Source organism: Ovis aries, chromosome 4 (assembly GCF_016772045.2).
Source record: "Ovis aries strain OAR_USU_Benz2616 breed Rambouillet chromosome 4, ARS-UI_Ramb_v3.0, whole genome shotgun sequence".
Classification (NCBI taxonomy): Eukaryota; Metazoa; Chordata; class Mammalia; order Artiodactyla; family Bovidae; genus Ovis; species Ovis aries.
Genome location: NC_056057.1, coordinates 10,186,386 through 10,202,811, shown reverse-complemented (window position 1 = coordinate 10,202,811; position 16,426 = coordinate 10,186,386). Strand labels below are relative to the sequence as shown.

Below are 16,426 nucleotides of genomic sequence, written 5' to 3'. Positions count from 1 at the left end.
AAAAAAATAAAAATTAAAAATAAAGTCAAGCTATGGACAAAAACATAGGAGATATGGTGCTGATTGTAAGATACATGGAGATATTAACTAATACCTTTGACACTATGATAGGAAAGTTTGGCTTCAGGAGATTTTAGGGGAGCGGGAGGGGGAACCTTAATATCTTCATCTTTTGAACTGGAAAACCAAAAGTTACTATGAAAACTTGATGAAGAAAAGAAACAGAAAGGTTTAAGATAGTCTCTCAAGTTATAAAAAAAAAATCAGAGCAGACAAAAATTAGCTATAGTATTGATATTGAAAGGAAAGGAAGTCCAATGTTAGAAAATTAAAGGTTAACTGTCTTATTGGAAAGTCAATAGACCATACTGAGTAAAATATATCGAGAGTTGATATGTCTGGAACTAAAGGTATTAGCACATACTGCAACTGTAATTGTTGTCTATCAAAAGAATTAAAAATATCAAAACTATCCTTGAGTCTAAGGTTGGAGCAGGAAGGATGGGGCAACATTAGCTTTGCATCCTAAGCTCTTGTGAACATTATAATTTGTAGAAGTGAGCATGTGCTGTAAATATAATTTTAATAAAAATGTAATAAAATGTTAAATTATAAAAAAATGAAGAAGGTTCAAATACAGTGTAGTTAAAACGGTGAAGTCATTTTTATTTCAGTACTTGACAAAATACCCCATAAAATTCAAAACTTCTACCATTATACAAAAATAGGTCTCTACAAGTGATATTATCTGTCTTCATCACCAGTAGCAAATATATTAGGCAGAAACATGTAACTTCAGTAGCCTTATAAGAAAAGTGCAGGACACCTCAAGCTACACATTCAACTGTATCATAATGCCAAAAGTTTAATCTTTTCACCCATTAGATAAATAACACAATGTTTATAATTTAATCATTTAAATTAGCATTCCACAAATATACACGTAATTGAATGATTATTGTGCATGAATACATACACAGTGCTCATATGTACAAATTCCAGTTTGTTTTCATGTGCTGGCAAGGGCTTTGTATACAATCATAAGCTGTGTTCGCATTGGTCCCATTGAATATCCACAATACAAAAGCACAAAAGAACCATTGATTTACAAAAGGAAATCTGTTTAAAATCAATTCATGATGTTTCAAAGGATTATCTTCTCATGCCAGCATGAAACTGAGTTGAACCTATAAGACAGGAACAGGATAGTTCAATGATTTCAGATCAGATTGTGACTTAGACTAACTAGTTCATGATGGGCAGAAGATTATTCCCTATCATTAAAAAACAATGCTTTGTTTGCTCTTAAAGAAGTTTTATTCAAATGTGATTTTTTTAAAAAGAGATTTTGAATATATATATTCAAAAGCGTCTGTGGCTGTCTCCATAGCATGCTAAGTGAGATTAACATTAAGATTTTCTGTAAAGTGCCCTGTGGGCTGAATGTTCTATACAACATTTTGCTCTTCAAAATCCTGTGAAATTTAGATGCTCAGACCAACGAAGTCCAGCTATGATAATAAGTTTCCTATAGCAACAAGTTGTTTGAGTTGGACAATTTCTTGTATGAAGAGATAAACTATTAAAAATAACCAGTGATGAGTCCTATCTATTTTGTAGGAATAGCAGAAAAAAGGGTCTCTAATAATAGTTATATATATATATAATATGTCTGTCTGTGTGTATGAAAGTTGACCTAAAGGTCATTAAATTGAAATGATTGAAAACCTTTGAATCAGGAGTGAACTGAATAGAGGGAAAGAGGTTTTTCTCACAATCCACTTCTAAGAATGAAATTTTTTGTGTGTTTTTGAGGAGAACAAATAAAAGGTCATCCTTACAGTCTTTGGACTGGGATGGGTTCCTCGCATCATACATAAAAGCACAAGGTCGGAACAAAGATTATAGCTGCACTAAGTGATTAAAGAACCCCTGTCTTCCTCTCGCCTCCCTATGCCTTATCTGCATGCTCAGAAATGACTGCTTTGGAACAAGCCCTCCAGCAGTCTCTGGAAGCTTCAGAGTATCTGCACATCGGTGCTCATCGTGCATCTCACCTAATCTTCTCAATGAGACGAGCAGGGATTTTTTTGGGGGAAGAGTGGGATCCAGGGTGATAAATCCTGTTTTGTCTTAAATTCCTAAAGTGTAGCCTGATAACTCATGCACTGAACTAGAAAATTTGATTAATAATGAGGAAAGTCAAAGAATTTAAAAAAGAGAAAGAGTTCCAGGACTATCTAGCACTGTGGTGCTGCCAATACTTGGTTAAGCTGAGGGTACCTGACTGTACAGTTCCAAGTCGTCTTTGCAGTGCCTCTAGCCGAGTGATGTAATCTGTCAAGGCTCTGTCGGGATCATAATTCTGAAGCTGAGAACATGCTAAGGAACCAGGGTTTAAATCAGCTGGAAGGCCTGGGTACCTATGAGATTAAAAATATGAAGATGAATCCAGATTATCCAGAAACAATGCAAGTAACTTACCAACCTACCTCCACCCTGCCCTCAAAAGGCAGACCACATGTATACTCCCCAATCTATATGCATCCCCCCACCTCTGAGTCTGCCATGTGTTAAGGAAAAAAGTTGTCAATAAATTCAAAGCAGTCACTAAGTCATCAAAAGAATGTCCAACACAACTGCTACTGCAGAGAACATCAATGAAGGCTCAAGTGTATAAGTGCATCTTGTCCTGCAAACTTCAGAGATTTTTCTTCATAATTCCAGAGACTCAATTTTAGTTAATGCCTTTCTTAATGTCTAGCCACAGCACATATACTGAATAATGCTTGATCAGCTCTGTTTCCTTTACCCCTGGAAACCAATTACAAATTCAAAAACTATTTTTGGTTCTGGGCATTAGCTTATGTAAACAATATATAACTAACGACATGTTTAGCTATTTCATTGCAAAGAAGTCAAAGACCCAAGAGTGTTCTTCATTCTCTGTTATTAGGACTGATGCTGAATCTGAAGCACCAATACTTTGGCCACCTGATGCAAAGAGCTGACTCACTGGAAAAGACCCTGATGCTGGGAAAGACTGGGGGGGGGGTGCAGGAGGATAATGGGGTGACAGAGGATGAGGTGGTTGGATGGCATCACCAATTCAATGGACATGAGTTTGAGCAAACTCCAGGAGATAGTGGAGGACAGGGAATCCTAGTGTGCTACAGTCTATGAAGTCACAAAGAGTTGGACATGACTTAGTGACTGAACAGTTACAACACTGGTATAGATTTTATCAAACTCTTACCTATTCTGAAACGGCAAAGGAGACCTTGGATAGTCCAGATCTGATCTTGAGCGGTATGCAGTATGTCTCGGTTCTCCATAGAGCTCCAGCCCGCCAGGAGAATGATAAAATGTGTCAGTCTTTTCTGCACCTAAAGTAATCCAAAATGTACCTTGTAAAGAAAAGAAAAATACCAAGCCCTTGAAAAATTTCTACAAAACAGATAAGGTTCAAAAGATTGCACTGTACTACACTATCTCCTATTTATAATCATTTTCAATTATTCTTGCTACAGAAATAGCAAGATAAATTGCTAGAGAAACAATAGTATAGCGTATTTTTTTTACCTTTGAACATCAGAATTTGATAATCTGGAACTATACCTCTAAGAAAAAATTTTACTTTCTTACTCTGAGTGAGGAGTGTCTAAGTGTGTGTGTTATGAGAAAAGGCAATGTGGATGAACAATATTAGACTGTTAGTTCTATTAAGTCCTTTCATCACTCTATTCTACTGACTTTCATTGGAAAAAACTGGAACCAAGACATACTAACTTACAACACAGAGTTCATTACGGTTTAAATTTCAGCTGTTTCAGTATAAGGATGTATGTGTGCGTGCTCAGTCATGTCTGACTCTTTGTGACCCTATGGACTGTAGCCCTCCAGGCTGCTCTGTCTATGGAATTCTCCAGGCAAGAATACTGGAGGGGGTTGTCATTCCCTTTCCCAGGGGATCTTCCTGACCCAGGGATTGAACTCGCATCTCCTGCGTTAGTAGGGAGCTTCTTTACCACTGAGCCACTGGGATGCATGTTTCAAAAACACTTCTTTTAGAATAATACCAAACCTATTTCTTCTGCCTCTGCACAGAAGATGAAAAGGTGGTTCACTACCAGTGCATGTCAGCTATGCTGTGTGTCTATAGCTCCGTGTGCTCCCCAGCTTCTGATCTGCTCCTTTTGCCTGAAATGCTGAAGCCCTAGTGTTTGAGTATAGAGACAAGGATTTTTAACTTTTATATCACCTATTGGTAAACCCAGAAACCTGTTTAATATTGCTAAATTGTGAAAACTTCAAATTGAAACTTCCACATAATAGAGTAAGAGCAATCCTATCTCAAACCAGAACCTAAAATGCAGCTGAACAAAGAGTGGGCTCTGGAGCCGACTGCTAGGGCCACCATTTCCTACCGGGTAATTTGTTGCAAATGACAAAAGCTTTCTGTGCTTCAGTTTTTCATCCATAATTTTGCTTACGTCACAGAATTGTGAGAATACATGGAAAAGAGTGGGGCCTAGTGTGAACTAAGCGTGCCATAAAAATCAGCTCTTTTACTATTCTTCAGAACAGCAAGGTCCTCAGCTTTGTTAGTTATAAGGGCTCTGCCTTTGGACAACACAGGTCCCAGAACACATTACTTGGAAGGTATGCAGTAATTTTAGAGAAATCATCAACATAAGAAAAAATTCTATTTTGACTTCACCTGGATTCAATCCAAAGCCATCCCTGTTAATATTGATGGAACCAGAACTTGTGACTCGATGCCACCGTCGAACCAAAAATTTCATTCTAAAAAAGATTCCAATGGAAAATTTCACAGAACATCTATAGTGTAAAGAGTATAGACACACACTTTCTACAGAATCCAAGTCATACATTTAAATATTAATACAGATAAAATTTCAATATAATCACATGGTTAATATTTTGTAAATGTCCCCTGGTTTGTGATGAAACTAACTGAAACAGAGCAGGGCTTTTCCCGCGAGACACAGAGGGCTTCTGCTGCCAGGACCATGTTCTGGCTTTAGAGGAACGCGGAACACAAAGAGAGGAAGAGCAAACGTAACAGAAAAGGGGAGCTGGACGGGCAAAGAAAGGGCGAGGAAAAATGGAAAGAGGAGAAAAGCATGGAGCCCAAGGGCAGAGGAGATGGAAGGAGAACAGAAAGATCCTTAAGTTGGCAGTGAGAGCGAGTGGGGAAGCAGGAAAAGGAGTGAGGCCATGCAGTCAGGGATGAAATACAGTGCTGGCTTCATAAGGAACAGGGGTTGCTATGTCACAACTCAGCTGTAGCAAGTTGCTGCCTGCCCCATTCTGTCCCTAAGAGCTCATGGAGCACCAGTTTTGATTTCTTATTCCAACTAGTTTCAAGGCTCGGTTTTTAGGACAGTCAAAATACAACGAACATACAAGAGAAGAAGACAGTGACAGTGTGAAGTCCTTCAACGGTAACAGGCTCTCAAGGAGCCTTCCCGAGTCCTTGAAACAGAGATGAACAGCTAACTCTTGTGACCTCTCACTTACTGCCGGGAGGTCCGTGCATATTGCTCTGCCCAGGAGAGAGTGAGCAGCCTTTGGCCTTCAAGGATTAAGTCTCTTTTCTTTGTCAACGCACCTCCCAGCACTTAAACCCTGTATAGGCTGTACCAGGTAATGAAGGGAATGAAAGGAAGGAAGAAAGCTCTTTGCTTTCTCCAACCCTCTAATTCTTGTACCAGTGCTGAGAAATGTCAGAACCAGACAGGAAGCCATCTGGGAGACACAGTCTGCAGGCTGTAAGGTCCTGGCAGTGTGGAGGCCAGCTGAGAAGGGCAGTGAGGAGCTGAGAGATAGCACATGGTCCCCAGGACACAAAAACACTAATACCACCTCTTATTCTGCCTCTGTGGCCTTCTGAGGTACTTGTGAGTAACCTGAATACAATGGGATTGGATAGTACTTTAAAAAAAATGTCCTTTGAGACTGTCTGCCTCCTACAGAAGCAGAGGGAGGGGCAGCAAGGACAAAGCATCGAGGTGTCTGGGTGCATCCAGCCAGGTGAGAGGGCGGCGGGAGGCTGGGTCGTCAAGGGAGTCAGATTCTTGGCTCCACTTCAGCCACATACAGAGTGAGCGTGGGAGTGCCTAGCTTGGAAGGGCCAGAAAAGGAGCAGCAAATGCCCCAGCAGAGCCCAACACAGACTCATGCCAGGGATTTCAACAGTTGGGCTGCTGGAGGGGCCGTGGTAGTAGTGAAGAAAACGAAGCTATGTCAGCCGAGGTAACTTTTCAAAAAACAGTTTTCTCCGTTATGATCTCTTTCCTTTATACGTCTGAACTAGTTCATGGGCTTATTTAGATTAAAAAAAAAAGAGAGAGGGACCACCCAGACCGGATATTCCAGCTGAGTCACTGGCTGGCTGCCTCTGGGAGGGCCCTTTCCGTAGGGTCTGTCCGGTATGAGGTGAAGTTCCCCTCCCTTACTAGAGGATGAAAACCTGCACAGAGGGAGGCGTGTTTCAGTGACGGCAAGTGACTCCTACTGGATGACTACAGGGCGCAGAAGGCAGAGCAGAGAGAGAGGACGAAAAATAACCAAGTTTCTCAGAATGCGAAAATGCATTCTCTACTCAATGCCTTTTCTCTCGAGTACCTCACCTGGAAATCGCCATGGACACTCTGACGGCTGACCGAAACCTGGTGAAGCCCTTTGGTCGGTTGGTGATCACCTCCAGGTCTGTGAAGGCCGGCTGTCCCCCCATGCGGGCCAGGAGGGCCAGGGTGGCCTCCTCACACTCCTGGAACCCGCCCAGTAACAGAAGCAGGTATTTCTTCTGATAAATGAGAGCTTTCCGAAAGCTTTCTGCCCTCAGGTATTTGCCATAAATCCTCTGTGTTTAAAGGGAAGAAAAACAGAAGGACATTATTCAAACCGTTCTGCAGGGGAGGATAATCTAGACTTTATTTTTAAAAAGTAGCAGGAGTAGAACGGCTGGTACCTGATCACTGTTTTCTATTTTACCAGCAAAGTGAAAAGTAAAGCTAGACCTTGATACTTCCACTTCCATTTAGTCCATGAATTTTAGCTCCTATTAGTTGTATTTAATGTAAATATTTTTGTCTCAGCCAAAAATAGTATAAAGCTTTTAGAGTACAGAGTATAATAATACAGAGCTACTTTTATTATTATCACCACATTTAACTTTTTCAATGTTAATATTTTCTATCTCTTTAAACGTCATAAACTTACATTCACGCCATAGTTGGAATAAATATTACAAACATTTTCTTTTTTTTGATTTTAAGTTAACTGATTAAGGTAGCTGCATTATTAATACAGTATTCATTATGAGTCATAAGAGACGCTATTTAGAGGGCTTACCATTACCAAGCATGATCCTCTAATATTGACAGTAGTAGAGCTTCTACATGGAACTGAAAAGCTAACTTCCTGTTGGTCTATTAGGGATGAGACTGTGGGAATGGGGACCATGAGCTCAGGGTGCTGCTTCTGTGACCTCTGTGAGCTTAATCTGGTCCCAATCCTGGGCATGCTTTACCACAGGTTTTTTGTGACTAGCTAGAGACCTCATTCAGGACAGACTGAGACACCCGGAGAAACCACCTCAGTGTGGCCTAAAATTCTTTAGCCGGACCATTAGGGTTAGTGAGAGACGAAGTAAGGCAAAAGCACAGGACCGACGTCAGGGTGTGCTTAGCTGGAGGATGTCCCCTACCTTTATAGTGGCATGCTCGGAATCAGGGCTCAGATTCTGAAGCAAAGCTTCATTCCTCAGCTCAGCTTTTAGTTTGTACACTTCAGCTTCTGCCCTCTTCAAGGATTTCTGGAGAGCCAGTTTTTCTCTGTTCCAGACTTCTTTTTCTGAGGTGATGATGGCTTCAATGTTGGGGCCACCACTGAGCGAAAACCTGGAAGACTGCAGAGGCCAGAGCCTACTTATGTGGTTTTAAAGAACAAGTCTCTGAAGAAAATCTGAATTTAACCTATTAAAGGTATCCCTATGGGAGATACAGAGTAGTATTCAGCTTTCCAACTTCAGATGGAGAAGTTCAAAGCCAACCTCAACTGACATCAGGAGGCTCAGATGGTAAAGAATACGCCTGCACTGCTGGAGATCTGGGTTCAGTCCCTGAGTCAGGAAGATTCCCTGAGACAGGAATGGCAACTGCAGCATTCTTGCCTGGAGAATCCCATGGACAGAGGAGCTTGGAGGGCTACAGTCCATGGGGTCGCAAAGACGGGAACTCGACAGACTGACTAACAGAACAACATTAACTCTTAAGTTTATGGCCTTGCTGAGGAGATTAACTTTACAACTAAAAGTCCCTATGAAAGCCTGGACCCAGAGATGTTTAGATTAGTAGAGTACTCAACTAAAAAAGTCCACAGCCTTTTTTTTTTGGCTGCACCATAGGGCTTGAGAGATCTTAAGTTTCCTGACCAGGGACTGAACCTGGGCATGGCACTGAAAGCACTGAGGCCTAACCACTGGACTGCCACAGAATTCTTTCTGTTGTTTTTTGGGGGTAGACCTTCAAAATGGACCATCTGGGTCCAAATGCCGAGCCTGTTCCAAAAGCAGTACACTGGAAAAGGTGGGGGGGTGGTGGGGGGGAACCAGCATGTACACAGGGAAGCGGGTCTCTGCAGAAGCTGTGTGGATGTGTGACCGTGTGTCTGACCACAAAGCCAGCCTTACAGGTCTTTCCTGTCTTCATACTGATGCTAACAGAGCTGACAGGTTAGTATTTTATAGTTCTTAAATGGGAAAAATGTAAATAAATTCCTGAAGTAGTTTATTAGACTGAAATCCACAATGTAAGAGCATTTTCACTTGAGTTGTGAACACAACGAGTGATAAATAATCAACGAGAACAGGCAGAACACACATTTGAACACCTCTTCACGTGAGTCTGCAACTGGCCCATGGGTAGGAACTTCCCGGCTTTGAAGATAAATGTGTCTTGGTTTGTCTACTGACCTCAGTTCTCTCATGTGCAAGGCTGGGTATGGATTAGACATTCTGAACATATACAACCCAGAATCTGGCAGAAAAGATTCCCAATCAGTCAATCAATAAACAGCTACTATGATTCCTATACGATTTTCTAACGATCCTACTACACATCAGATGCGAAGTATGCAGCCCTGATAAAAACAGACGTACATAATCTCTGCCATCTCCTGCCTGTCGATACCACCTGATCTGCTCCTCCAGCTTCATGATCATGTTTCTTAGATCATTCTTTTCTTCAGTCAGGTGGCTGATATGTCCCGTTAGCTCAGTGTTTTGTCTCAGTAGTCTTTCAGTTAGTGAGCCACAAGAAGCACCTGGGGACATTAAGGTAGGCTAAAAGACAAAACAGCATAAGGTCATACAAGCACAAATGTTGACGAACAATGCAGATAAAATGTGAACTCACCGAGAACAACAGATTTCATGAAGAACCATGGCTTGTGCTGAGTCTTTAATAATAACCAGGACCTCACCAGGGAGGAAAGAGGGGCATATTAAGTAGATACGACAGCAAGTGTAAAGGTACAAGGCTTGAGTGAGTGTGTTACCTTTAAGGAGTTACAGACATGCTTATTACGACTAACCGTAAAGGCTGCTTTCATTATACAGACGACAGACCTAGATGTAGGTAGTGAAGAGCAATGAAAGGCTTAAGGCTGGAGCATGCCATAAACAAAATTTATGTGTGACAAAGAATCCTTCGACAGTACTCTGCAAAGTAAAGTATATTAGAAAAGAAAGATTGTGTCGCCAAGCTGTGACATCAGGAAGTTATTGCCCATGGTCTAGGTGAGGAATGCGGAAGGCCTGAATGCAGGCAATGACCGAAGGCACAGGGACAGACATTTAGGAGCCAGAAGGAACAGGCCCTAGCGACTGCTTGGGTGTGCGCGTAAGAGCAAAGGAAACTGATCTGTGCTGACTTTCAACTCTATCCCGGGTGATACCATGACCAGAAATGCGGGATTAGGACCGGAAGGAGGAAAGGAAGACGATGCTCAGTCTGGTCTGTGCCTGTGAGGTTCCTAAAGAGGTCACCACGGGGTATGTTTCCCTAAGGAAAGGTGTTGCGTAAATAACTGAAAATATAAACCTGGAACACAGGACAAAGGTCTTGACTAGAACCACAGTCCACAAGAAGATAAGCTACACAAGGGCAAGATCCTTATCAGATTTGTTCATCGTAGCCTCAGAACCCAATATAGTACCTGGCACGTACTAGGTGCCCAATATAAGTATTTGTTCAATAATTAAGTCTACTGAGAATTCAGGCTTTGGGAATGAATGAGCTTTCACATTAAGAGGACAACAATGGACGAGCATAGGAAGAAGAGGAACTCTTAAAGGTGAATGATGAAAGAAATGGAAGAAATGAGAGAATATTAACACAAAAGGTAAGGAAAGAGGGTATTTCAAATGGAAGAGGTCAAAAGTATCAAATGCTACAAAGAAGCCAAGAACTACAGGGACTGAACAGATTCACCGCGTGAGTCAACCGAGTGCACTGGCAGCATCCCAAGCGTGGTCTCACCGCGCGCTGCAGATAAAGGCAGCCTACTGCTGCGAGGAACTTCAGAATGTAAGTAAGAGGCCACCACAATTTCTCAATAATGGTAATACTGCTTCCCCTCAAACTTTCACTGTCTTCTGTTGGGGTAAGGCAAACATTACTAATATTTTAAATAAATGAAGCGATAAAAACTCTTAAAAAATGCAGTGTCAGTATCAAACGATCCGTGTAATTTCCATCATAGCTTCGCTCTCGATACTTTAAAAAGTGTTTTTAAAAAGTCTTACCTCTTCTCCTGGCTGGTCAGTTAATTTTTGTAGTTGTAAAATAATTCTATCAATATTTTCCTGAACCCAAACAAAATCTTCATCATCTGCTGTTTCAAACTGTAGTCTTCAAAAAAGAAAAAAAGGGCAAAAAGTCAAAACATATCAACTCAAGGAGCTGTGTTCCTAACACAAACATTGCCGGTCAGGTGACACTACTTCACCTCTTTTTTCTCTTTTACTAAGTTTCTCTTTGCCTGAGTCAGGGTGCTATGAGAATTATTTTCAGGTATATGAGTTCTGTTAAAGATCACCTTCTAGTGTAAACATGCATTAACTTTAAAATTTTCACTAGCTTCTAGTGAGGGACAGACTCTGCCCAGCTTGCCTAAGAATGCCATTTCCAAAAGCTAGCCAGAAAATTCTAACCTATTGGAGGCTTTCTGGGCTAGATGCTGTAGTTTTGACGCCACACACTGAAGTTTTTGTCTGATTATTTCCAATTCATGATTATAGCCAGTTCCTCCTCCATTCATTTCAATCATTTTAGGATAGCTTGATTCCTTTGTCTCTCCCATTTTCTGCTGAAGAACCCAATTTCTGGTTCGATCATTGGTTAAACTCCATGTGGTTGGCTAGAAATTTTGGACAGAAAAAGAAAAATGAAAATTGTACCACAAATAGCACATCACATTCTTTCTTAAGGGAACATAATTACTGTTTATATTCCAAATAGACTTCTATAGATTTATAAATGATTGTACATCATTTAATCCAGTATCAAAATTATATGATCACAGGACTACAATATTCTTCTAAAAGATATTTTAAAACAAAATGTCAATTTACCTCATTAAGATTCTGATACAGAATTCTTCTACTTTCTCGTGTTTCTTCTCGGTCTCGTTCTTGCTTCTGGAATTCCTGCATAATCCCTTGCAGTCGTTTTCCTTCCAGGTCTAGCTTATAAACTTGCTGCCTTTTCTCTTCCAGTTGGCGCTGAAGGTCTTCCACCTTGGCCTGAAGCTCGTGCATTTTCTTCTGTCCCTCTGTGTTGGCCTCCTGTTCTGTCTGCAGCGTCTTTCTGTGAACCTGCCTATCCTTTTCCATTTGCTGTCTTGTTTGCAAGGAATCCAGTTTGTATTTCTCAGTCTCACTTAACAGTTCCACGATACGACTGTGTTTCTCCTCTAGCTGCTTTTGAAGCTCCTTAAGGAGGTCCTCGGAGGGTAAGCATGGCCGGGGCTGCCCACCGTCATCGCTGCTCTGCAGCTGTGCACGCAATTCCCGCTCCCGATCCAGGGTACTACTCATTTCCCGAATCCGAACTTTCTCGGATTCAAGAAGCACCTGAAGCTCTAAGCTGCGGCCTCGTTCTTCGGCTAGCTGGGCATCGTGTAGCGCCCTTTGTGATTCTATCTCCTGCTGCGATTCATTCAGTTGTTGTCTCTGTTGTTCCAAAAGTTGACTCAGTTGGATATTTCTTTGTTTCTGACCCTCAAGTGAAAACTTCAGATCCTTGTAGGAGAAAGGTGAATTTGAGAATTTGTTCATGTTAATATTAGTAAAAATACCTCATAAGTATACAATTGTGCCCTTATGCTTTTATTAATACTAAGTTGGTAGTATTTGGTAAAAGAACTGACGACCATTTTGCTAACTTTTATCTTCAGTAGTTAGAATGTTAAATTATTTGGGCAGCCAGTTGATGTTCATCAAACAATATCAACAAAAGAGAGTTAAGCTAAATAACACTTTTTCTCCCAACATTAATCATATCTGGTTAAGGAATATGCAGCAGATTAATAATCTTAAAAGTATTTATCATATAATGTGATGGGAGTTCCTGAAACTCCTTGAATTTTTCCATGCATTACCACATAACTAAAAATAACTGGGCTTATGGAGAAGGCCGGGGGACAAACTACTCAAATGCTATAAACATCTATGATGATAAAAATACTGATAACTGAAGAAATAAAAGTCCTTGCTAGGCAGAAAGCTCACAATGCCTGGTGGCTACCATGGTGGACCCTAGGAAAAAAAACAAAAACAAAAACAAATGTAGCAGGGCAGAAATTCTGGCTAGGCTTTCCAGGTGGCGCCAGGGGTACGGATCTGCCCGCCAATGCAGAAAACACAAGAGACATGGGTCTGAATCTTGGGTCAGAAGACCCCTGGAGTAGGAAATGGCAACCCACTCCCGTATTCTTCCCAGGGAAATCGCACGGACAGAGGAGCCTGGCAGGCTACTGCGGATGGGCTCGCGAACAGTTGGACACAACTGAGTCACTGCGCACAGAGAAATTATGGCTGCATGGTTTTTTTAGCAAGTACTGGCCTTATGCAGACAGAAGGGCTCAAGGGGAACTCTGAAAACGGCACTGCATGTAGTATGACCTGCTGTCAGCTGTGCGAGGCTAGGGTGTGCCTCTCTAGGAGAGAGCCCAGCATCAAGGGCTTCACTGTAAGTTTTCGTAACATACAGCAGCAAGGGCTCTTGCTCCCAGAAAAGTACCACTGCTCTCCTTTCCTAGGAGAAAACAGGAACTGAAACCACTTCTGGGCTAAAAAGATACAACTGCCGTGTTTATCAAATTGTATATATGCTAATTCAAATTCCTAAAGCACATGCTGTAGCAGAAGAGTCTCTATGCATCCTTGCGTGTAGAAGAAGAAAAAAAGGATCATACCATTAGCAATTTCTAGTAATACTTTAGATAACATCGTAAGAATATTCAACACATAGTAAACAATTTATTCCACCTGATAAAGAGTGTAAGGCAGACACTGTAGGAAGAGGAACGTCTCTCTTCTATCACTGTGGATTCTTCCACAGACATTTACAGATACAGAAAACAGTACCTCAAGTTCTTCTTTGTCCCGCTCTTCACTGCGTCCCTGCTTGGCTTTCTCTTTCTCCAAAGCCCACTGGAGCTCTCTGGATTTCTTCTGTTCACTGGCTAACGTGTCATTAAGCAAATGAACTTCATCTGTTTTATCTTTAACTTCCAACCTAAATGAGAGAGACAAATGAACCGTCATAAAACTACGCTGACCAAGTATCTATTGAGAGAGAGAGAGAACAGCATCCACGGAAACGTGGTGGCATACTGTAAGTGAAGTGAAGTCGCTTGGTCGTGTCCGACTCTGTGCGGCCCCGTGGACTGTGCCCGCCAGGCCCCTCCATCCATGGGATTTTCCAGGCAAGGGTACTGGAGTGGGGTGCTACTGCCTTCTCCATGTTATAAACTAATAGAAAAACATATACCATATCAAGATTCAAGATTTTTCACTGTGGTTCACTTCCAATTAACTGTTTCTAGTAATACAACTATTAGTTATTATTTACCATTGTAAACAATTTAATGTTTGGAATGGAATAAGGATTTCCATTAACTTTTACTGAACATAATAACCATTTGTGTGTGTGTGAAAAAGTTCAAAATAATGACTATACTTATAATGTGCCCGTGGCAAGCAGAATATCACAGTATTTACATCAACAAATTTATCCTTCTTAAAAGCATTATCTTTCTAAAATTTTGCATATTTTACCTAACTAGACCATGAATTCCATTGAGATCATAAATATCATTTCACATTACTTGATGGTAAAATGAAGATCAAATTTATGTATCTTATACAACAACCAGTCTCAAACAGAACTGAAGCCATGGAGAGAATATGCCAATACCTAATCCTCAGTTTATCATTTAGAAATATCTGTAGTATTTCCTTTCCACTGTAGTTTTTTGTAAAAATAACAGCTTCATGGTATTTAAACATAATATATAACGTCATATTTTTGTAAGATCTGCATAGTGTCTGTGACACAATTATTCCAAGTCCTTCAGTAATAATGAAGTCCTTCACTAATAATGGCTTTCCTGGTGGCTCAGACGGTAAAGCGCCTGCCTGCAGTGCAGGAGACCCGGGTTCGATCCCTGGGTTGGGAAGATCCCCTGGAGAAGGAAATGGCAACCCACCCCGGTACTCTTGCCTGGGAAATCCCATGAACAGAGGAGCCTAGCTGGCTACGGTCCATGGGGTTGCAGAGAGTCGGACACGACTGAGCAGCTTCACTTTTCGCTAATAATACAGGTTTGTATCAGGAAGTCTGGCGCACCTGAATGCCTCTAACTCCTTGAGGTGCTTGTGCTGAGCCTTCAGTGTTGTTTCTAGCTCCAGTTTAGTCTGTGCGAGCTCGCTTTTCAGCTCGGCAACCACCATCTTCTCAGAGCTCAGCTGCTCCTGCAGATCTGTCGCTCTGTCCTTCACACTGCCGAGCTCCACCTGCATCTCCAGCATCTGAGACTGCTTCTGCTGCATGTTATAGTCGAAGAGTTCTGCACGAAAAAATGTTAGCATTTAGAATACGATCCAGCAGCTGGTACTTCGTTTATAAATATTCTGTTGACAATAACAGATGTGTTATTTAGGAGATTACTACAAAGCAAATGTGAAATGATTACAACCTGTGAAGTTAGCAATTTATATAAATACATGAATATGCAGATTTTCCTCATAGTGCTAAATCCTCAAGATTTCAGAACTATGAACATATAAGGATGATAAAAGTTTAACAGAATTCATTACTGGATACAAGACTTGAAATAAGCAAAAAGACTTAATACCATAAATAGGAACTTGTATTTGTTCATTCAGAATTTCGATAGCTCACACAAAAAAATTCCAAGTTTCTGACAGCCGAAGTACTGGTGACTCCGATCACAATGATCAGCAATGCCTGCTGGTTTTGCTCAGCCCTCCTCCACAGCAGTCCCTAGGAACTTCACTGTAACAGAAGAGGGAAGGCCAAAGGCCAACCTGGATCCTGGTTTTGTCTTTAAAAACAGACCAAATCCTCGCTACATGTGTATTGCAAGAAAACATAGTAAAATATTTAAATCTCTGAGTGGAAAAAAGTTAATGAAATATTTATCAGGATCCATCTTTATAAAAAATATAAACTTATGTACATATGCACAATGAAAAGGTCTGAAGACATATTTCCTGGGTGTTAACAGTCATTTATTTCAGGATTTAGGAGATTCCAGGGTGATTTTTACTCTGTTTTTTGTTTCTCTGCTCTACCATAAACGTATTTCTATTTATTTTTGGCTGTGCTGGGTCTCTGTTGCTGTGTGGCCCTTTTCTCTAGGTGTGGTGCTCAGGTTTCTCATTGCCGTGGCTTCTGCTGCTGCAGAGCACGGTCTCCAGGCTCGGGGGCTTCAGTCACCGTGCTCCCAGGTTCCAGAGCACACAGGCTTAGCTGCTCTGAGGTACGCGGGATCTTCCTGGACCAGGGATCAAACCTGCGTTCCCTGCACTGGCAGGCCGATTTCTTACCACTGAGCCACAGGCGAAGCCCTACCATAAGTGTATTTTTAACTTAAAACAATTTTATCAAAGCTCAGCAGCTCCTATTAGAAGTCATATTATTGGTGTCAGGAGATAGGAATAACATTGACTTTAGACTATTCATGTTAATTTAAGCTTTTGAAACTATTTCTTAGCGAGTAGAGTCTCAGAATTTATATATATAAATATGTATATATGTGATAGTAACTAAGCTTTCAACGGGGCTCTATTTATTTAAATGAAGTAATA

The 16,426-nt window shown here is 41.1% G+C and overlaps 1 protein-coding gene across 21 annotated transcripts in view; it reads right to left on the bottom strand.

The window, feature by feature from the left end:
* Positions 1 to 640: 640 nt before the first annotated feature.
* The window catches only part of AKAP9 (A-kinase anchoring protein 9), a 169,414-nt gene continuing 153,628 nt past the window's right edge, over positions 641 to 16,426 (bottom strand). For 12 of the 21 annotated variants that reach the window (XM_060414427.1, XM_060414432.1, XM_060414439.1 and 9 more), the window contains 11 exons: positions 14,943 to 15,162; positions 13,679 to 13,829; positions 11,663 to 12,331; positions 11,243 to 11,448; positions 10,835 to 10,940; positions 9,188 to 9,370; positions 7,736 to 7,936; positions 6,657 to 6,889; positions 4,721 to 4,806; positions 3,257 to 3,407; positions 641 to 2,423 (listed from right to left, as the gene is read on the bottom strand). In XM_060414427.1, the coding sequence (XP_060270410.1) occupies positions 2,237 to 2,423; positions 3,257 to 3,407; positions 4,721 to 4,806; positions 6,657 to 6,889; positions 7,736 to 7,936; positions 9,188 to 9,370; positions 10,835 to 10,940; positions 11,243 to 11,448; positions 11,663 to 12,331; positions 13,679 to 13,829; positions 14,943 to 15,162 (2,393 nt within the window). In that variant the 3' untranslated portion in view covers positions 641 to 2,236. The remainder of the gene's footprint in view (positions 2,424 to 3,256; positions 3,408 to 4,720; positions 4,807 to 6,656; positions 6,890 to 7,735; positions 7,937 to 9,187; positions 9,371 to 10,834; positions 10,941 to 11,242; positions 11,449 to 11,662; positions 12,332 to 13,678; positions 13,830 to 14,942; positions 15,163 to 16,426) is intronic. The other 9 variants (XM_060414431.1, XM_060414436.1, XM_060414444.1 and 6 more) reach the window with 3 other exon arrangements.